Source organism: Osmia lignaria, chromosome 2 (genome assembly GCF_051020975.1).
Source record: "Osmia lignaria lignaria isolate PbOS001 chromosome 2, iyOsmLign1, whole genome shotgun sequence".
NCBI classification, from domain to species: domain Eukaryota; kingdom Metazoa; phylum Arthropoda; class Insecta; order Hymenoptera; family Megachilidae; genus Osmia; species Osmia lignaria.
Genome location: NC_135033.1, coordinates 10,270,189 through 10,293,806, shown reverse-complemented (window position 1 = coordinate 10,293,806; position 23,618 = coordinate 10,270,189). Strand labels below are relative to the sequence as shown.

The following is a 23,618-nucleotide window of genomic DNA, read 5'->3' as shown; positions in this document are numbered from 1 at the left end:
AAAATTCATATTTTATAATGTAAAGTATTAAGCAATAAAAATAATTTGGTAGTGATCAGATGTTTACTTAACTTTTACAATAAATGTTAATTAAAATAAACTGATGTTTTATTGATACTGTACAATGTCAGAGTATAGCAAAATGTGGCAAGTTTCAATGTGAATCATTTTAGTGCCCTGATAGAAAATGTAACACAGATAAAGAAAAAGATAAAGCCTTGTACATCACATGTTATATTTATATACTTAAAAATTTTTATCTAAGTGTTATAAATACAAAATTTTTACATGTGTTACACCTTTTTTTCCAAAAAACGATTTATTTAACAAGTATTAAAAAATTGTACAAGGCTTTTTATGCTTCATACTTAAATGCTAGGTAATTCTTAAGTACTTAACTGATTATTTATAATAAAGTTATGGAAACAGTTTTTCGAATGTAATGAAACAAATGGTAATGCGATTAGGATTTCATGAACGGATATGTACTGTTTTCAAAATGACAGCAGCTGCTCTTTTTCATGTACTACAATAAATCTCACATTTTATAACATGGTCATTAAGAATTAATACGTAACTATTATCAACATTGTTTATGACAGTATTATTTTGTATGACACAAGATGAAAAGAATGAAGAAAAATTTGGTTTAAAGGTAAAAAACATTTCATATTAAACATTTATAAGTAGAATAAGTCTAGTTATTGTTAATAAACACTAATAACAAATTTATGCAGGAAAGCTACACTTCATAATGTTTTCAGAACATTTTAAGGCATTTACCAGGAAGATAAATATCGTTTACTGGAATCATTACAATGAGTACTATAGATGCTTCTATACATTCAAGTTTTAACGTTAATAACATAAAATTCTAAAGTGCATTCTCATGCACTTTCATAACACTTTGCATTTCCTTACATTCTGACAAATATTTATATCTTATATGAGAAAAAAAACACAAAAATTCTATAATACTCATAATACTGGTCAGTCAAGAAACCAATTGACCATTCATTTTATTTCCTATTTGTCATGTAACAACATATTTCAGTTCTTAGAAAATTTACATTCTGCAATGAATACGCAAGATAAGTGCCTTCAACAATTACTATGTATACAGAAAACCATGATGTACGAATAAAGAATAAATAGGCAGTGTAAAAGGGTTTGATGACACAACGTTGCATGCGACTTAAAATATTATGTATAAACATATTTTACATGTTCTCGTGTATGTTACATATGTACAGATTGTCCTGTAAGATGCGTCGAATCTAATAACGAAACGGAAACATCGTCGACTGAAACACATCTTATAAAACATACTGTAAAACGCTTACAGACTACGAATGAAGCAACAGTTTTCAACTGTTCGCGCAACATTGCTTCGAATGGAATGATTGTTTTATGAGAAATAAGATAATAAATGAACAATCTTTAATCAGCTTGTTCATTAATATCGAAGAAAAAAAAATACAGCTCATTATCTGTGAGCATGAATTAGCCATTTTGGCACTGTTTTCCCTTCGCTGTGTTCAACATACTTAACACATTTCCCGTTTGAGAAGTCAGTTCAAATATGTTACTGGTGTACATCCTTTCATCGATGATTCCATCGCTTAATGATCGATCTCCACAAACGTTTTCTACGTGGCGGCAATGATTTTAGCGATGATCATAGTCAATAAACTGAACGGAAGATACCACCATATCGACCGTTTGAAAACGCTTCCCGCCGCGGAGTCTGCATTCTGATTGGACGACGTGACTAGCTGCTCGTCCGTTTCGCCTGTCGAATTTTATTAAAATCGTAGAAGAGGGGACACACGTAATGTTAAAAGAATTGTCGCTGATTGGATGGTTCACTGCACCAACATAGGTTCGCGCGTAAAACAACAGAAGTTGAATCGTAGGTTACGATCGCAGATCGTTGTCGTTGTTTGGAACTTAGTTATGTCTCTCGTACGACATATCCGTGAACTGTGCTTCCTGAACCCTTTTATTTAATCCCCTTGATTATTTCTTGTCCCATTTTATTGCCTTCTAACCCGAGTTTACGACTCAACGATTCCTCGAACGAACAAGTTTTCATTCTCGTCCCTTCACTTTTTCCCGAACCCGCGCGATTCGGAGTGCAGATTGTTGTCCTCTGGAAAAGCGAGTTTTTTCCGGGTTAATGGAACTGCGACTCTTCGTGGACGCGTATTATACGCAATTCCTGTGAATGTTCGTTTCGAAATTCGTCAACGTCTTAATCACGTCACGATTTTGTCAAAATTTGACAGTAGCGTTTCTGTCGGTAAGTACAACTGACAAGGTTATTCGTTTAAAATTTAAGATTTCTGTGTTTCTCGGAAACTTCGTTTCCATTAGGGGCTTTTAAGATCATTATCAGTTTGAATTAATATTGATTAAACGATCTATCTTTCGGGAATAAACAATATTGATAACGTAGGTGTTCAACACAAAAACCGAGAATGTTCATTAAAAAAAAAAAAAAAAAAAAAAAAAAGAAAAAAAAATTGAACAAAAATATTTAAGGAATAACATAACAAAATTGACATCTTCTTGTGCACAAAAATCTTGAGTAATCAAAAATCTGTAATAACTTGTCTTAGAAGATTTCTTACTTAAAGAAATAAATAAAATTATGAGTAATAGTAGCTGCTACATAAACCGTACCAAGGATTACCCGAAAATATAGTGAGTGCAAGAAGAGAACCGAGGATATAACATGCCCCGTGTAACAAAATGATTATTACTCGTGTAACGAAATCGTAAAATTAAAATACTCGTGCAAGTAAATCGTGTGTAAGAGAAGTAAACGAAAATACGTGCACGTGGAAAGTGTGTACGTGCGTAATGTATATGGGTACAAAGAAGAAAAGAAATCTTAAATAAGAAACGAAAAACAAAAGGAAAAAGAAATGGGATCGCGGAGACGAAGGTTGGTTCGGTTTACTTTTTGGTTAAGAAGCGGGAAAAGAGGGAGATTGTACTGTCCTACGATAGATCAAGTTCCAAACAACGCAACCATCCTCCGTATAGTTTTACCATGCACCGTTTATAGATTTCTTTACGTGCTATACGCGTGTATGTGTTACACATACACATTTTATTGCTCGATTCGTGCTGTGATACATCCTGATGCAAAAATTCGTGCAAAATTATTGATAAATGTATAATATGCATTACAGTGGTTTGATCTAACACAAATCTGTCAACAGGTGGAGCTCTCTGGGGTATCCAACTCGCTTGTTATCGGAAGAGTCTTATATTTATTTTAATGTCTTACAACGTATCAATCATTGAAAATGTAACAAAATTGTTTATATAAAAATTCTACAATATGAAAAGTTAAATTTACAATATGAAAAGTCAAATATGGATACTGACGAAAACAAATTTTTGTTCGCCACGTTCTGATTGGCCGTTGCTTGAATACCATGGCAACGAGACGAGAGTGGGGGAAGTGATTTGGCGCCGAGAGCTCGCGTCGACAGGTCTGATTTAATCGGTTAAGTAAAATACTATTTTGTTTGAGAAACAATTTTCAATTATTTGGTAAGTAGTTAAAAATAGTATTTATAAACGTTTGCTTCTTTCGAGCTGTTACCGAGACACCAAACGAAGAGTGTTAGTGAAAACAAGGCGTGCAAATTTGTGTCGAATGTAAATATCGATGATTCCGGAAGTGCTTGGTAGAGACGCGATAGATGAGTTCAACTGGAATTCGTTCGAAGTGGAATGAGGATTTACAGGAGAAGAATAATCAGAGAAAAGAAGAGTGAAAGGTGAGTAAGAAAAATAAAGAAAAGTAAGATGCTGGTATTAAGCAACAAAAAAGAATTAACATTGTAATATTTACTGTTTTCAGCAAACCGGGTCCGGCGACGGTGACAGACGATACTTTTAATGGTATCCATTTTTACTAATGGTAGGTAACGCGACAAATACAAGATATGATTTTTTTTTGTTCGTCTTTCTTCGAAGATGTACAAAACTTCATTTCCAGCCTGGCTAATAAATACTTCGGGCTTTGGATCGCATACGAATATAATTTTTTGAATGATTTTCTTATTGGAAAGTTTATTCAAAATTTAAGGGGATTATGGAGGGGATGTTTATTTACATACAGGAGAACTTGAATAAAAATAATTAAAATAATACTTTTGCATATTGACAGAAAATAAATCAATAATTTTTTGTTTAGAAAAATCACTTTCTTTAAATGGCTGTTAATATTTCTGCTCATATGCAATTCGACAAAACACGAATGGTAAATGAAGTAACGACGTGTTAAAGTGATTTCATGAATTCATTAGCAAAATAATCTTATTTTCAATGATGTTCAATGATTTTATGTTCGTTAATGATTCAACTTTAATATTAGTATTACCACCATGAAACACCCAAATCAAGATGATTATTACATTTTTAATTTTCATATTCACCAAAGAAGTCTGTGCAAACTAATTTACAATTTACCTTCAAATGATTGTGTATTGTGCAGTAATTGGTATGTATCATGATAATTGGAACCTTTAATAATGATTGTTGTAATTAAGAATGAAATACCTCTATTAGTCGTGTTTTAAAATTATTATCGAGTATTGTCTGAACATTGTGTATTATTAGAAAATAGTATTTAAATGAATTATTGCTTGCACAAATTTCTTCGATGATTGAAAGCCCTAGGTATATAATAGCCAGGTTTTCGAGACACCAGATACTGTATCCTCGCCTTTTTTGCTTTTATGTAATCATAGTCCACTTATTACCACTTCAAACCTCTTATATAGAAGTGTAATAAGTTTATGATTACAATTATGCACTACTGAGTGATCACAGTACTTTTGTACATCTACAGATATATACATATATTTACAATATAATCTCATTACTTGAAAATATAAATATAATTTTGGAATTAACACTTACATATTCTTGTACTCTGATCGACAAAGAAGCGAATAACAATGAATATTTCTAGGGCAAGGTAAGAATCTGGTCTGGCTCGAATGAAGCTTTCGTACCTGCGTCTAAAATGATGTCCCCGACGTCACCGTCTCTATCACCGTCATCGCTAAAGTCGCCGTCGACGGACTCCAGGATGCCGGCATGCAGAAATGAATCGTCAGGATTCTCACGCAGCCCTTGGACATTACCTAATGTTCCTTTGTTCGCTGATCTACAACCGAACCACCAGTAGGCCGTTGCCCTCGGGAACGCTGGGTCAGCAACGTCCACCTAAACATTAATCATCGTCGATCAACTAAAAGTAAGTGGCTTTTATCTTAAAAACATTGAATTTATATATTTGTATTAACCATCGAATTTCAAAGATACTCACAATTTAAATGTAAGAAAGGTACTCACAGAGAATGTCCTATCGTTGAATCTGTAATAAGCGTCTCCTTTGAAGAAATAAGTGTGACCACGATAGACAATAGAGGCGTCGAGATTGTCCGGAACGCCTTCCCAATTCGAGATCAGTTTAGGATATGTGTCCTTCACTGGTGGTTTCTGCTTGGGATCGAACCTCCAGAATTTGCTACCCTTGTAGAAATAGATCTTCCCGTTTCCGGTCCAAACGATCGCTGTATCGATATTATCAGGAATTCCTGTGAAACCTTCACTGATTTCCTTCGGGTAGTCACCGTCCATTCTCTTCCCCACGTATCTCCAATATTTTGAGCCCTGTATCAACATAATCGTTTATATTTGAACGGTAAGTTCAGCATAGGAAATTAGGTGACATTTATAAGTTCTTCTTTTTACCTTGAAGAAGTAAGTCTTCCCGTTCTTGTAAGTGAACGCAGCGTCTATGTTTCCTGGCAATCCTTTCCACGAGTGTGAAATCAGTTTAGGGTAACCGACTGCTACACCATCGGCAGTTAATCTCCAGTAACGATCGCCTGAAATTTATTTATTAATTTACAATTAAAAAATGAGTTTCTTTTTATAAAATTCTGGTACCATGAGTGTTAGAGAACAATTAGAAATAGTATTCGTACCTTTGAACACATACATGTGTCCCTCGGCAGAATTGAACATCGTGTCAATCTTTGGATCGGTACAAAGTTCCGTGTCTTCTTCACTTGGAGGTGCTACAGTGGTAGTTCCGAATCTTGGTCCGGTCGGAACACCGCTGGTACTCACCGTTTTCCTTCCGTACAGAGCCTGTAAAAAAAGGATAGAATTTCTCGTTAATTTTTCCAAGAAGCGCGTAGCGATGAGATAAGCGAGCGATGATACTTGCCTGAATACCCTGAATATCGTCGTCGTCCAACTGGAAATAGGGTTCGTAGCCGCGGTAGAAGGGTGCCATTAAGGCGGACTTAACGTCGCTATGACTCAAACCAAGGGAATGGCCAATCTCGTGGGTGGCTACTTGAAAGAGATTGGTACCGCGAAAACTGTCGATGGTCCATTGTTCGGCGTCATCGAAATGGATATCGCCGCCGTAAACGGGGAAATAAGCGTGCGCCAAAGTGCCACCAGGTCCGTCGAAAGGATCTCCGTCACCATGTTCGCCTTTCTCAAATCTAATCTCAATATGGACCTATGGAAAATTCAATTTGGAATATTTTATTTTTTTATTATTTTTAATCTTCTTACTCCCCCGCCACTTAATCGAGATAAATATTATCCATCTCACCTGGCCCAACTTCTTTTGAACGAACAAGAGATCCGTGTAATCCGACCACACTTTGAAAGCTTTGTTCAATTCGATGTCAACTTTGTGCTGCGGTAAATTTCTTGGGTACTTGCTGATCTTGTAAGACAATTTCTTCACGCGCCATCTCGAACCTGTCCCAAAATTATCACGTTAAAAAAGAAACGTCAAGAGTTGTTCATGATGCTCGTCCTTCGATGATCGTCAGCCTGGTATTTTCATAATTTATCATTTTTAAGAGGAATACCTTCTTAACTGTTTATATAACGCTTTGTACAACAATTATTGTGCAACGATTTATTATTAAACTCTGATTGAAGGAATTGTTGATCGAGCGTAGGATTTGATATTTGGAAAAATGATAGTTTTAATTACAGATGATCGTTCAAGATTGCTTCGTCATCTTCTTATAAATCTATTATCTCCAGCAAACGACAGATCCAGTAGGCAAGGTTTCACTGACCAAGGACGATCATCATTCGTGTCTCTATTATTAATTCTTTCGTTATAGCGATTTGTAACCAAAATGCATTTGTATGCGATGCACATGTAAGGTTGCAATAACAAATTTTATTATAAATAGAATCATCGGTGACTGGTGTAGTAAAATTTTTCAGCTCAGTGGTGGGCCCTTTGTGTAATTCTGTCATCTGCGATGGGAATCTCTAATGTACTTCTCTAATGGGTCAAACTTAGCCCTAGTATTACATGGAATTCCATAGGATGTACGGCTGGCTGATCCGCTGGTTCACTGAATCGGCGAGCCTTTTCGCGAGGTTCAAAGTCACGGTTAGGATCCATAGATCAAATGATTCCTTGTTGATTTCAACGAAAAATATCCCTGCCTTTTCGATGCGTCAGCTGCATCGGTGAATCAAGAGTTGATTATTTTTCTCTTCTAGGAAGAACGGGTCGATGAAAATAGAACGGTCGCCTTATAGGTTGCGATTAATTAGCGGGAATCGCTGTTATGGGAAAATTGGCGTGATTTCTCTGATCATTGTTAATTAACGGGGTCAAAGAACAATTGCGATGACTTTTCATTGACGGATTCGAGTCTGGAAGGCTATTAGTGATCCATGTTGATTGAGATTTCGGAAGTGCATTTAGAACAAATTCGATGCTTAAAAAATGCATTCAGAGCGTCCGACAAACGGCCGCGGTATAAATGTGCATGACCTGTTTAGGGTGACTGATTCTACATTGACGGTAATGAGGCAGGAAGTCAAAAGTAACACTAGTGTACTAAACAATCCTTGTACCGTGAAATATTCTATTGCTCGGATCATTTTTTCAAGTATCTATATATTTTTCTATACGATTTTTATTATAATAGTTCTTCGGATCAAATAGTTTGATCGCAAATTGTTTTGAAATTTTTTATTTCACGTGTTCCTACAGACACGAGTCGATTAGGTAATCGAATAATTGGTCGAATGTTATGTGATGGGTGCAATAGCGGAACAAGGTTTCTGAAGCCCAGAGCTATCGAAGCTTAAATCAAATTTAATTGTAAAGAAAAAGGGCGTCCCTTAGACCTACCCTTAATCCGGTGCTGGTTTCGTGAATTTCAAAAATTTCGTTAATACCATGGAAAACTAGTTACAATTTCCTACAAAATACTAGAAAATAATCAATTATCTACCTTGAAGAGCATAGCGCTTCGATCTTCCAAATCCAGGTCCAACTTTGTCCTTAACACCACACCTTGGTAGTGCCATAAATTTATACGTTTCTTCGTCGAATTCTCCTGAAAACAGATAAAATTTTCTATTTTAATACCATTCAACAATTATTTGCTTCGTTTCTTCGCTTGTTTCAATCATTACATTTTAGGGTCCCACTTTGACCCTTACCTATTTATGCATCTAATGTATCATTCGTGTATCAAATGTAGGTTGAAATCGCTATTGATCGCGTGTATGCACGTACCGTTTTCTATTCGCGATCATTCGTGCATCGTGTGTGTTTCCTTGTATCTTGGTGCATATGCATCAATGCAACGTATATGCAAATGCATTAAGCTCCCTGCACACTCGGGACGAAATATGAAAAGTATCATCATCGATTTCTGACTGATACCGATCAATCTAACCCTTCGTACGAATAATTAAAACATATTAGAAGAATTTTATACGGGTTCGCGTTCTTGATTCAGTACGAGATAGTTTTTATTCGATTCGATCGAGCAGGTGTGCGATACACTTTAATCGTCGCGTCACGTGCAAACGAGTATGCCGTGTCACGCGACTGGAAATTGCACGGTTTATTAATACACCCGCGAGTGGAAATTACGGTGTATTAACGGAATAATCGTCGGGATTGATTTGAATACGCTTACGAATGATCGACTGGTGTCGGATGCGAGTTCTGAGTAGAATGGAGGTCGAGAGGAAACTCAATCGAGTATGTCGTAGATCGTTGTCCTTACTTTCAGAAATTAACATTTTAGAAATTAATTACGCGTCACCTACTGCTTGCAAATGAAACAGATAATTAGACAGTGATTAAAAATTCAAAATTCAAACCTTTACTTTCAATTTCTTTTTAATTGAAATATTAAAATATTAATAAAAGCGAAAGGAGTAAGGTATTTGATTAGAAATTCAAAGGAGCCGAATTCAGATCCATTTTATAAGTAAAAAAATATATAATTGTATATAAACATTTTTAATTACAAGATTGAAATACAAATCACGTTTGTAATTGTCTGCACGAAGAATACAAAATAGTTAACGAAGTTTCAACCATGGAAGGTGTTCCATTTAACTATGGAAAACGAATGATAACGATGATTATGGTAATCAGAGATTAGAACACAATCGTTTTACATGTTAGTTACATGCTGATTCGTGTACCTACTCATCACGACACTGTTAATCATTATCATACCGAACACGTGCTTATGTAAATCTTTGTTGTTCCAACAATCATTATTTTTCAATCATCCTATTTCTTACACACTCCAAAGTTTCCAAAGGTTCATTGTTCTTATCGTTTAGCTTAATTTCCTTCAATATTCAGCCGAATAGAATGAAGCAACATTAGTGAAATCCTTTCTTCTGTGAAATCCCAACTTTTTTACCATTATTTTCGTAACGATCGACGAATTTTTGCGTCACTGATTGTCCGTTCTGGTCGGAGAATCCATTCTCTGGCTAGAAAAACCCGACAGATTCTTTGTCAACCGATCTGTTAGAAATTATTATGCACGTTCATCTTTTCTAGTTGAAAATTGCTGCTATTGAAATATACTTTTCTTTATGCGATTAAAAAAACGTGCCCTGACGACAAGGTTTCAGTCATCGCGTTGTGAATCATTTTTTTAGCGCCACTGACGAATCTACCTCATTTCACCGAACTCTGAGTCATTCGTTCAGAGTATCATCATTCAGAATCCGTGAGGGTCTGCCTGATCTGTCTGGCGTTATTTTCCGCCATAAAATAAAGCATTTCCGGTTTTTCATTCTTCTTTTTACCTTATTCACTCTCACGTTTGGCTACATTTTTCTATATCTATTTAATACATTTTAACTCTTTAGGGTTAGATGGGTTAAAAACTGACCCACCTTTTGCTTAGCCTTTTATGCATGGTAGGATATATTTTAACACACTTCGAAAAGTTGAAATTACTCATAGTCATGTTAAATAATTGAAATGAATGTTTTTTTTTTCACTTTTTCCAAAAAAAAATTCTCTGCAACAAGGGTTTTTATTTTCTTTAAAATCGTGTGCCTCAAAGAGTTAACTTTTGGACGACGGACCATGGAGAGAGCCCCAATTGTTAATTCTATGTTTCATATCATTTTCATTTTGAATTTTCATTAGAATTCAAGTTATCAGTGAATCGATAAAACATCCAAAACAGATTGTTATCAATCGATCGATGACAAAGTGGCTTTGTTATCAGCGTCTAGTTAGTCGGCTAGAAAATTGCTTGTCGCTGGTGATAACGGGTTATCAGTTCGGCCGGTGCCATTCCCTCGCGCCACCTTTGTATCCAACCACGGAATCCAAAGCGGAAACAATAATTTGCTTCTTTGTTCGTCCGTGTCCGGCTTGTTTGCCCAGTCGTCGGTGTGTCAAGGCTCGAGCCTTGGCAATGCTTCTCGAAAACTCTTCTTTCAATAGCCGTTCCTCGCTAAATGATCCTCTCGATACACCCAGACGATGTTTGACGTTCGTTCGTCGATTTTCCTTCCGTTTCAATTTATCCTTTTCACCTCGAAAATCGCACACGTGTTTTCAGCCGGACGAACGGTCAAACTGGTGTCCGGTCTTTCAAGGTCTAGGAACGTTTAAAATCAGCTCTTTATTCGAATCCGGTCGGGCAAGTATATTGGAAAAGTGCAAGCAGACGCGTGTGATCTTTTTCTGAATCGCAAATCGATTCGAGCCTTTTCAGGAAATTTGCTTTGTTGGAATTTCTGCTGTCGTTTTTCTTCTGTATTGAAATTAATCTTAAAAATTATTTTTCGTGCCTGAATCAAAATTCATCGAATCCTCTTTATTCTTCCCAAGATAATAAGATTTTTGTTTTCTTCATTCAAATCACTCGCGGATAATAATTGTTCTTTTCAATCAAGTATGACGTACTTTCGTTCTTTTCACGTATAGGAAACGACTCTTGGAACTGGACTCTGATACAGTGAAACGATGTTTGTCATTGCGATTTACAATTAATTTAATTACCTTCTATGTGGCAAATTTGATATTGCATCTGGCTTTAGGTGAGTCATGCATGAACGAATGCATCCGTGGGTATGATTCACGTACATAAGCACTCACGACAATCGTTAAACTCAATTTACGCTTAGATATAATACGAGAAGGTGATAAAGAGATCATCTTTTGAGTTTCTTCGTTTCCCACTTTTGATATTTTCTTATTTTCTTCCTTCGTTAATTCAATGTAACACTTACCTGTTATATTTAACCCGGCGAAAGATTGAAATTCGGCGACTGCTTTCGACAGTGTATCTTGAGATATAATTCCACCGCTCGTTGGATTAATTGGTTGCAAATAGCCGAATTGAGATAGGTAGTTCTGTAACAGATTAGGAAAATTTAATTGGCAAGTTTCTTTGATATTGATTAAAATTTTTCATCAAAAATTTCCAAGATTCAGAGACTCAACATATTCCTGATTCCAATCTTTAATGAATTCACACGTGTGTCTAATTAATTTTATACAAAGGGAAGAAAGAGCAGATTCGCACGTTGACGAACTGTAAATGGGACAAATGATGATGTCCGAGGGGATTGACCTGGCTGGTGACTGTAACGTCGTGTGATACTGTTATTTAACCGCATCGTGTAAAGGGAATTAATATTCCGGTGAATAAAAAACGTGCCTCGAGTACGTGTTTCCGTTTTCCTCGTCTATCGTTTCGATGCTGAATCACAGGAAATTTCTAACTCTTCCTCGGGTTTCTTCCTTCGTTTCATTTAGGAAATAATATAATTATAATGACTAACTTGCGATAAAAAAGTAAAATTCATTTCGAGTAAATAACGGGTGACTCATTTGTGGGTGGACTTTTTTTTGTCACCCATCGATTATCTTCTAATGGAGAAAAATTGCAATGGCACAGGAAGTTAATAAATTTAAGTTAACGTTCCGGGCGATGATGTCGATTATCGATAACGTTATCAACACTGTTATCCCTAACAGTCTAATCTTCCCGACGAGTAAAATTTATTCGTTAAAAATAATCATTGCATTATGCAGAGGTACTGTTATTATAGTTTCAATGCGTTTAATTGCACCGTGACAGTGAACGAACGAATTGAAATGCAACTGCAGCCCTGAACAGGAGAATTGCATCGTGAGTCAGACACGACGCAGCAAGTGCATAAAGGAGACATTCATTCGAACATTTAAAGTGCACGCGTTGATCCAGTGCATCCTTGCTGCACTCGAGGCAAATCCGTCGAGACGGAAGCCTTGGATAACTATGAATCACCCTTTCAATCAAACCATATAATTTTTCGAATTATTAGACCAAAGAATATAAAGTAATACAGTGGAATATTTGGAATACAAATTTTGCTCGGTATATTTTGAAATAATTATCACAGAGGTAAAATTAAATTAATAATCAATTATATTCGGAGTTGATCATATAACAAAATATGAGAAAGGTTGGTTTGGTATAAGTCCAAACATCAGGAACGTGGAGGTACCACTATTTTCAAAATTATTTTAATACTTTAATGCGTTCACTATCGCGAACCTTTTGGTTCGAATTTTTCAAGAAAAACAGTGTTTTTAACGGGTACGTTCCATTATGTACAATTTTTTGTCCTTCGAGTATTATTTTTACCGTCGAGCCACGGTACATTCCTTTCTAAACACGTAGAATTTCGAGCAGGATTCCTTGAAACGAGCGTTTCAAGTGTACGCCGCTAGTTCGAGGGAATCGTTATGTAAATCAACCTCTGATTCTGCTCTTATGGATCTTTAACTCGCGATACACCATACGGCTCCTCGAGATCGACGAAAATAAACAGGGCGATTTGCATAGAGAAAGAGAAACAATTTTGTCCTTGTTTTGAAGAATTTTTAACCGACACGTGGCCAAGTGCACGGATTAAAAATGTATTTATTTCTTTGAAAAATAAAAGTTAGCTACGTAGGATGTAGCTCGATCACGATCCTTTCGTTTCGTCGATGATTCGAAGGTTAAGGTGGTTTCGAAAATCTTTCGTAACGTATAGACTTAAGAATGTTCGTCAGAGCGCGAGTTCCAGGAACGCGGTGATTTTTATGAATGAACGTAAGTGGAGTAGCCTCGTACTCGCGCGCCGCGTGTGTCACGTGTGAATGGACACTCCTTGCACGCCCTCGTAGTAGAATAGTACAACTACTCTTTGCTCGTAGGCGCATGGAACTACCATTCTGAATCATCCACAGGTTTTTTTCCGTTCATTTTAATATTAATTCAAGAATTTCATCCGATTACCGTGTATCGAATCGCGTGGGCGAAGATACTAATGATTTAAATATTAAAATTCTGGCTCTCTCCATGGTCCGTCGTCCGAGAATTAATTATATTTTATTTCTAAAGAAGAATCTCGACGAACTCGGCTGTTAATTACCAAATTTTCTTTCTTATAAAGATAAATTCTAATTGGATAAAGTGGGTGTGAGTTGAAGCAAATTCTTGCGTGATTAGATAGACGATTCTTATTTTTTTTTCATTTCGTGACAACCTGATTATTCGAGACGACGTAACGTGACAAATCGCGGATATTATACAAGCATTCTATTGTATCATCATAATTCCTTGATATCTCTTACGTATTACAAACATCATTAATTTCCATACGTATATTGATAGTTCGAAATTAAATTTCTTTCAAGTTTCGCGTTCGTCGCGGTATCGTCAGTGGAACTTTCTTCTTCTCCTGTTTTTTTTTTTTTTTTTTTTTTTTTTTTTTTTTTTTAACCAAGCAGATAATGTAATTCTTGCAAATTTACAAATCGATAATCGTCGTCGTTGACGTAATTACCGCTGGCTAGCGATTAAGGCAAAGCACGATACGTTTTATGTTCGAGCTACCTTGAGAGCCGCCTCCGAACGAGAAACGTGCCGAGCACACGATAATACAGTTTTAAATTACAGGGTGCTCGATTGTTAGTTTCAATCCGTTAGCCTTGGACATTTTTGCAATAACTAGAAACTACGAATAACGAGAGAATCTTTAGAAGATTATGATTTTTTTGGTAATCTCGTAAATTCGACTGATTTTGACGAGTACATTGCGTTGTTTAAAATAAACACCACCGATGAGTAACTAACCACGATGATAAATAATTTGAGATGATACATCATGATTCATGCAGTCTAAACAAATAAATGGAAGATAGGAAATGTGTTGTAAGAGATACACGGTTTTGGTAATGGAATGATCTAATTTCACGCTCTATTAACACGTTGAACGGCACAGGGGTAACCGGTGACCGACTCCGCAATTTACATACGCGTGAATAATTAAAAGAAAACGATAGAGAAACATTATTTTAATTTAAGTAATATTGCTATGGTACAAATAACGTGAAATGGCAAATGGAAAGGTTGAACTTTGAAATTTGAAAATTAATAATTATTACTATTCTTAGTAATTAGGTGTTAATTAATCTTATTAATCAAGAGCGTTAAAAAGTTGAAATTCAATTATTTTGAAAACGAGAAATGTTATCCACGCGTACCACTTATTTTTACACGTATACCAGAAATGGTAACTCGCTTAACCAATCCTTCGCTCATTGTCAGTAAATTCGGTCAGATCATCGTATCACGTTTACCTGTCGAAAAGTTGACATTTTGATTGTTCGAGTTTATCGGGACTGACGTACGCCCTGTTTCCATGACCCGATTTGTAACTCGCACGGAATTCGTGCCTCTACCAAACACATCGCGGTCTCTAATAATCGCCGTTTTCTGTTTCGTAATGATTCTTATCTATCGCGCCTATCTTTCTACCTTTTCATAAGCATTGTTATGCACGTATACATATGGACGCGTAAAAGTGTTTCGATAGAATTAATCAATGTTCTTGTCCTCGTTGAAACGAATCCCTTCAGAAATTCATTATTCTTTTATAGTTTGTTTCTTTTTCTTTTTTTCGAGGTACTTGGGACGAATCGATTTTCAGGGAAATTTCTGCGTAGGCAACGCTTGATAAATTTAATGGTGGCCAGTAACGAGGTGAACCGTGTAACTGGGTCAACCGATGCATCAAGCAGCGACCTTTCGGATTGGAAGATACCGAGACACCTGAAAGGCCAAACGTGAATTCACCAAATGTAAATTCGTGTTTGTTGATCTTGAAAAAGCGTGACTTTTCCGGAATCGCTGAAAATCACGAATTTCCGAAGCTACTCGGTCTAATCGGTTAAAGATTCTTACGGTTCCTTTTTATTATGGAGTTCAATTTTAGTTCACTGTCGAAAACGCAAATAGACTCGCCGTACTTTCGTGATACAAGCTTCAAACGATAAAAATTCAGTATTGATTTTTGGTTATCGCACAATGAACGTCGCGTTGAAAGGGTTAAATTTGAGAAAGGCAGCACGTTGCTTGCATAATTCCATTTATCGCGCAATCTGCCTGATAATATAGGACATCGTGTCTCACGATAGCTACGTTTGTATACCCGCGAACCTTATCGCTTCACGTTATCAGTGATAACGAGCTTATGGAAAAGCGCGTCTTTCCAGTGAAACGTAACGAGGATTGAGAAAGAATCTCTTACGGCACAACAAACATGATTCTAGCAGTCTCAGAATCTTAATTTTCACTTGATATTAATATTAAAAGTGATTTAGAAAGAAAAATAATACAATTTTTAATAATTAAATATCATAAAATTTATTGTATAGCTGAGAAATATTAATAATATATAAGTTTCAGTTCAAATTCTCCCGCGTACAGGTGCGCGCGCAAGTGGTGGTCCGCGACGGGCCTATATAATGAGGCCCACTATCCCTGTGCCGTCATTCTCCCCGGGGATGCCGAGGGGGATAGATGGGAAGGTGGGGTGTCGCCACTTTTTCCCGGGGGAAAGAAAATTCGAATTAGGTAGTTTGAAACTTTTGATTAATAGTGTATACGACATTGAATCATAGTATCCGAACGTCCTTAAAGGGTTAACGGTGCGTCAAAGGTGCCAGATAGATCAGTTACTCGAGGAGAGTAAAGAAATGCAGAATAGGTATCGAGTAGCGACCCCGACCTTGAAGAGGTCTTTGTCGACGCGAACGACATCAGTATTCAACGCCTTCGCTTCTTCTGCCGGTCGTTTCTTGAATACAAAAGTTAGATCTCTCTGATCGTCCACCGTACCATTGTACCAACGGACAATATATTTTCGCGTTAGCGTACTCTCGCGATTGTCTTTCTACTAACATTTTTATTTTTTCCTTCGCCAACAATCGATGGCTCCTTTGTGCCGGTAATATTCCGCTTGATTCGTGATCTCACGTTTAGTATACTTGAAATTTTCGATAGAAAAGAAAGTAGGAGGGAATGATGGTAAAAATTGATTCAACCGAAGAAATTGGGATGATCGATTTTTTCGAATATTAATCGCACGGTAACAGTGTATTTATAAAGTGAGGTCAACAGACGTTCGGAAAGAATTTCCCTGTCAAATAGTGACGTAGGTAATCATGGTGAGATGGTATCTTTATTTATTGTAAATGTCGTCACGTAGCCAGGACAGGAAAACGCTGATTCGACCGATTGCATTCCGTTGCAAGGAAAATTTTGATCAAATCTTGGCTTGTATTTTGAAATATCTTGTTCTATTAATAAAAAATGTGTTATTAATTTTCTTGAATTCATTAGCCGCGTGTTTGCTAACTTTGATCAGCAAAAATTGCTCGAATCACCGGACATGTCCAGGTGTTTGACCCTAACTGACCTTACTCGACCCAGCGGGTCAGGTAAGAGGCCAATTTAAAATCTTGCGTGCACCTGTTCGTGGAATGGCTTCGAGATAACAGATTCCCGAATAACCTCGAGGCAACTTGATGCCCGTTTTCTTAATTCCTTTTTAACTGGAATTGAAATGTAACACGTAGAAGATTCTAACAAGGTTGTTTTTTTTTTAATTGCAATTAACAATACCAGCAAAAGATCATTCGTGCATCGTTTCTCATTAAAGAAACGATAATAGATTTCTAGTAAAAGAAGAACATTTTCTAAGAATAGATCTATTACTTCAAAGAAGAATTGTATCATCGCACCAAACTCAGAACACACGATTATGAATAATAATAAGTAAACATGGATTCGCTGATAGACTTTCTATAAAAGCTGAAGACTATAAAATGTATAACGTTGTTGTTTTTATTACAACGAAACAAAGAACCATTCTAATTAAAGATATTCATCGAAAACACTTAATCACCTCCTACTAAACATCATCGAACGCGATGAATTTCTAACGATGTTTAACCTTTCTCGATAACCTTTATTTGCATCCATCGTATGGTATAAAAAAAGGAAAATGGTTCGATCCGCGTTTGGATCGTTCCATTAGCAGCAACAGTCTTTGTGCGGTCAGTTGATACGAGCTTTTCCGGAACGTTGAATCACTGCAATCTTTTTTTTACAAACATAATATGAATCATTTGGTTTTATCGGCTTCTGGACGGAGTATCGAGTTGAGATTGGAAAATGTGAGGTTGTAGGTCGACAACCTCGAGATTTTCAAGTGTAAACATTGATTGGAATAGTTTTTGAGAATTTGTGGTGTAATTAACCCTTTGACAATGGCGCGTTCTAATAGAAACTTAAAAAATTTAATTATTCAAATTTTAATTTTTATTCGGTGGTATTTCTTTTGAAAATTTTCCAATTTTGTTGAATTTAAAAATTTTTCTTTGAGCTATGCCATCAGAACACCCAGTGGAGAGACGACTTGATCTTTGCCAAACTTACGCGTCGTGACGTCAGCTGACGTGGTTTGGCAGCAAGTCAGACGTTTCTTCGACGGTGAAGTAGGTTTTGCGCAACGGCGCGATTACAGTTCTCCGTTCGATTGGTTGTTCGAGGCACGTCGGGTAATGATCAACCGCGATTAGTAATTGTAATAAGACGTCGCCAAGAGCATTGTTATCTTTGCATTGGCAACTATCTTCCGCGAAGGCCCCGATAAGACACGGAAGGCGGTTTTGTGCGAGCGACAATCGTGTTTCTGAATCAATTTTTTCGCGTCACGCAATTCAAACCGGGAATCGATCTGAATTTCTCAAACAACCGACCAACTTCCTTCTATTTCGTTACATTCATTTTTAACCCTTTCATGGAATCTATGAATTTTTGCAATTCTAATTAAAAATTAAATTCCATTATTTTATAAACATCGATAAGTCAGCGATTTTATGTCACACGAAGTCTGTTAAAATTCCAACGCACGAATGAACGATGAATCAAAGGACAATCGCGTTTCCGTCCGAAAAAAGCATCGCTAATTGAACGGGAGTGATCGAATCTCGTTCGAGAGAAGAATACTCTCGGCCAAAGGCACCCGAGAGAAAGACGAATGACAAGTAGACAGCGAAGAGGTAAAGGAGCGAACGATCGCTGGATCGAGCGACGATGAGAATATCTATTGGACGATCATTAATATTCCGATGACGGATAAATCGTGCCGCGATTCCGAATCGAGGAACACGAAGGCCAACATTCGCGATCTTGCGCCTCGTGTATTTCCGTGTCGAGGCACATACATTATTTACCATTTCCTAGTATGATCCCCGTGAGAGGAAAAAGATGCGGGGCTATCGATAACTTGACATTTCGCCAACTCTCGTCAATTCTTTCCTCTCTTCCTTTCAAATTTTCGAAACTAAGAATCGCTCTTTTGCTTTCGTGTTCCATGGACTAACGATTATTATGGTAACTTGAATATGGAAATATTTATCGAATACCGATATTATAATTCGATGAATCAGTAATTGGAACCGTTTGGATAATTCATTTTCATTCGCTTTGTCGAAAGTGAGCTTTAAGTTCAGTGCATGGAACGTTGCCAGAAGCTGAAAATTAAAGTTCTCTGTTCAATTGAGGCCATTGACTGTACAGATTTCATGCTGTGTAAATTTTTGCTAGAAATAGAATTTTATTCGTCACAGTCTTTTGTCAAGCAGAAAATTTCAAAATTTTAATTATTAAATATTATAAAATTTATTATACGACTGAGAAATATTAATATAATATAATGGTGGTCTGCCATAGGTCTATATATACGATGCTCATTCTCCTGTATCGTCATTCTCCCCCGGGACGCCGACGGGGAAGGATGGGAACGCAGGACTACTAGGTATTGTGTATTTAACCACTGATCCTTGTGAACTAGTTCAAGGTTCTACTCAACCTTCGATTCAACCATAAACTTGAGTTATTCGAGCTTGAAGTAATAAAAACTTCTTCGAAGTTGTTCCATCTTAGAATTTTAATTCTTTCTTAATTAATTCATTCTATGCATAAACACCTGTCGTTTCACAAACTTTCCTATAACATATCAGGGCTATCAAACCGGTGTTCGTTTAACTTGGCACCTTGCCAGGAATATAAATTCGTGTCAATTACAAGTGATATTGTAGAACAAAGTATTACATGCTAAACCGACGCGATTACAATGTCGTAGCATTAGTCTCTAATGATCGTCGAATAAATTACAGTATCTTCTTGTATCATCGATCATCTATGTTCGATTAGAATCTTATCGATGAACATTTTGAAATGATTTTTAGAAACGAATTCGATACAAGTGCATAGCCATAGGTCTGATTGAAGTAAGTATCATTCTACTGCCTACGTTCTTGACTCTTACTACTTGCAACGAGCATTTAGCCTAGTTTCCTTCGACGCAATAATTCCAGCTTCATATTTCGTGATTTCGTTTCGATCAAACATTCGACAGATTCCTTTCGAGTTTCTGGTTTAAGAACACGTGGGTTGCTGAAACTTTCCTTCGATTCGCGATGTGTATTCGTTATAATCTCGAACAAAGAATGGACGAAACGTAATTAAGGGTGTGAGGTAGTTTGTCGTGCTTTTTCGAACCTTGAAGATAAAAGTGTTGGCGTTCGTATTTACCTGAGTAGATAATTACATCGTTATCGTGGCCTGAGATTGCTTAAGCACGAAATCCACCATTTGCAAACGCGATTTCAATGATCGTCGTTTGGTCAAGGTATTAATTATAAATCTCATATGTTATCTCTATTGATTAGCAAAAAGTTTAAACGATTTCACAGACTAACACGTTAATCAAATTTTCTACGAGTTTCTTAGTGGAAAAAGAATGGAAGTTAATTTGATCGAGTAATTAATTACAAACTTGGATAATTCTTTTTTTACGTAACACCGTTGATATGGTTGTGTAAATAGCAATCAAGTCTATCGTTATCTTTAAATTTGGATTTTCTTAGTTAATTTTGAAATAATCCTTTAGATTATTTCTAGTAATGGTAGAAATTTATCTAATCTGATCATGGTTCAAGTTCTCAAGAAATTTTGTTGAAAAAATAGAATATCAATATTGACATTTTCACGCTTTAACATTTATAGAAACACGATTCAATTCCATCAGAATTGAAGTAGGATAACCGGTTCATGATCAGACCATCTTCACTGTCCTCTATAATTAAGGTAACAGGTTATGATAATTAATTTTTCTAATTGAATTCCTCGACTTTAACGTTAATTCTCTCCCCATGGTCCGTCGTCCGAGGGTTGAAATTCGTCGCTTAACGGTATCGAATTAGGAATTTCTCGGTAAAAAAATTGCCACTACCGTAAGCAATTCTTTTCAATGAATCGAAGGTCGGGAACGAGTCAGCTGAACTTTGTTAGCGAAGGTAGCCAAGTGACGTCACATTGTCCGACCTTATGTCATTACGTTGGAAACCGGTCTCGGTTTTTTTCTTCTTTTTATTCTTTTCCAACACGTTGCATACCTGTCGAGATACGTCGAATAGACTAAATTATTTATGCAACATTCCACTCGTTCTCTATCTAGCATCACGAGCCACCGCGTTGTCGTTGCAAATGCAATTGCACAATCGTAATTACTAATAATAAAATAATGGATCAACATTGACGCTTCGGGTTCTTTCAATGCATGATCGATTAGATTGAAAAAAACTGAGCAATTCGATAAAGAAAAAAAGAAAAAAAATTGCAGAGACTAAAACCAATTAACGTTAATTTCTGAAAAGTAATTTTTCACGGACCAAAGTTCGCCGAAAAAGAGAAGGAAAGGAAAATTTATTCCATCGTTGGAAAAATTGAACTAGCAAAATAGGAAAGAAAGTGAACGACGTTCGAACGCGATCGTGAATCGTTTTCTAGATAAACCCGGTGTCCATCGTAATCTGTATATCAGTGTCACAGAGATAAACGTTTCCTCCGGAATGTTATTCGCGTGGTCGAAAGAAACACGTATGTACCTACGCTACGTATTACTCATTCACGTATGACACAGAGCGCATAAAACGCGAGATTTCCCGCGAAACAATTCTCATTCCCCGCGATTAACCACCTCTGGTCAGGTATCTTTCCTCTGCGCAGTCTCCGCGGATCGACTTGTTGCGTTCGGAACGTTTTGATTTTCCAGGAACAGCCGCGAAAATACTTACGATCGCTAACAAACCGATTGCGCAACGCTCGTTTTCATCGTTCTACCGCTTGACATTAAGCTAATTTCTTCGAAACATTACGGAACTCCAACGTTCTTCTAATTTTACAATAATAAAAACTAGATTGAACTTGAAGGAAACACTAGAGTGTACATACAAGTTTCTTTTCTTTTGTCACTGACATGACAAAGGTTTGGTAGAACAAAGATATCTTTTGTTTCGTTGAGAAAACTCTCTTTGTCAATGTGTCTGATGAGACATTGACTTTTCCTATTTTTCAAAGATTAATCACTAGTTTCCTGCATGGAGGCAGATTGATTCTCGCTAAAGAATTATAAATTTTATGTAATAAAGCTTGCAAATTAAAAATTTGCAATATCGAAACTGTCAAGATAGAAATTTCAAATACCAAGGTCCGAAATGAAAAATTTTGAATACCGAAACTTCTAAGATGAAAATTTCAATTGAAAAAGCTTCATTAAAGTCTAACTCTTGCAAGGAAATGCTATAAAACAAAAAGAAGCCCATCTCTGAGCTAAATCATCATCCTGTCGTTTAATCTGAATTAGCACTTACCATAGCCGCGGTTTGCGAGATAGTTGGAGCCTGATCGTTGGTCCTCACCCTCGCTACGGCGAATAGTATCGCGAGCAGGACACTTTCCCATCGTAAAAGACCACTCCACCTGGCCATCTTCCTCTTCTCTGTCCAACAACTCCGAACAGCTGGAAGAAGTTCAGAAAAGCTGGTCCTTTACCGTGGACGACCACCGAGTATCTGTCGTACGCGACACAATCCCAGACACTGTCCGCACAACACCCGGTCTTCCTCTTCAACGATATCGCAGGATAACGCGACGTTTCTTAGCTACACGTGTCCTTTCGATCATTCGAAGTTTGGTTCCTCCTATCGACGTGCGTGCCCGAGAAATGCTGTACTTCTACCCTGACAATATACGAATTCGAAGAAACTGCTCTGTCCAGGGTAGAAAGTTACGTGTAAGTAGTCGGAACCGTCGTTGCCACGACACTATCGATTTCGCGTGTTGTTCCCTGACGGCTGGTTAGCTGGCCACTGGTTAGTCCTCTCCGACGATTAGTACGAAACACCCGGGTTTGTCAACGGTGACAGAAGAAGGCACGCGGTATACGGATACGGCGTCTCCTTGGACTCTGACCGGCGGGACCGGGATGAAAATTTGAAAATTTTTGGGAAATCCGCGAGGAGGAACGACGAAGAAACGATGAAGAGGCACGGAGGAAAGGACGCGAACCGTACGGGCAACTGGTACCGGACTCTACTGCCACTCTGAATTACAATCAGTCTGCCACTGACTTTTATTGAGGCCTCCCACCACGCCACTCCACCGTCCCAGACGTCGCAAGCGTATAATGCTACGCCAGTGAGTAGCATGTCGGAGGCTCGTCGTCGAGCGTATTCTCCTCAGGATCATCGGTTTCTCGTTGTTTCGCCAAGTTTCACAGAAAATCTTTCATTCTCGATGATTTCTGTAGGTACTTTTGATTTTGATTAATTATTTCAGCTGTGGTGCAATATTGGATCATTTATGGGATCTTTGTTTGACGAGGTTTGAGAGACCAATTTAGGGTTCTTCATGGTTTCTAGACGTACTTGTGCTTTTCATAATTTATGCACTGTTTGAAGTGCATAGATATATTGGTTCAGTGGATTTTGGGTTAATTGTTGTTTGAAGAGGTTTGAGAAGAAATCATGACTTTTTCAAGATTTTTCAGCTGGCACTTTTGGTTTTGATACT

At 37.1% G+C, this 23,618-nt stretch overlaps 1 protein-coding gene across 6 annotated transcripts; it reads right to left on the bottom strand.

The window, feature by feature from the left end:
- Positions 1–84: 84 nt before the first annotated feature.
- On the bottom strand, positions 85–23,167 carry LOC117608429 (Matrix metalloproteinase 1). Of its 6 annotated transcripts, none has more exons than XM_034333532.2 (10): positions 22,418–23,167; positions 11,605–11,728; positions 8,328–8,432; positions 6,665–6,816; positions 6,266–6,568; positions 6,021–6,186; positions 5,785–5,921; positions 5,383–5,703; positions 5,040–5,253; positions 85–1,792 (listed from the first exon to the last, which is right to left on the bottom strand). In XM_034333532.2, the coding sequence occupies exons 1-10, from the start codon at positions 22,532–22,534 to the stop codon at positions 1,650–1,652; spliced, it is 1,782 nt and encodes a 593-aa protein (XP_034189423.2). In that variant the 5' UTR covers positions 22,535–23,167; the 3' UTR covers positions 85–1,649. The 6 variants fall into 6 exon arrangements, with proteins under 6 accessions (XP_034189423.2, XP_034189426.2, XP_034189428.2 ...); XM_034333535.2 differs by having other exon boundaries at positions 5,172–5,253; XM_034333537.2 differs by lacking the exon at positions 85–1,792 and adding an exon at positions 2,013–2,152 and having other exon boundaries at positions 5,172–5,253.
- Between the last annotated feature and the right edge of the window lie 451 nt (positions 23,168–23,618).

Excerpts from the sequence above, each read along its gene's own strand:
- LOC117608429 (XM_034333532.2), bottom strand. The coding sequence starts at position 22,534 with ATGGCCAGGTGGAGTGGTCTTTTACGATGGGAAAGTGTCCTGCTCGCG. Across the intron at positions 8,433-11,604 it reads CGCCGGGTTAAATATAACAG|GAGAATTCGACGAAGAAACG; the intron begins GTAAGTGTTACA and ends ATCTGTTTTCAG. Across the intron at positions 5,254-5,382 it reads TCAACGATAGGACATTCTCT|GTGGACGTTGCTGACCCAGC; the intron begins GTGAGTACCTTT and ends ATTAATGTTTAG.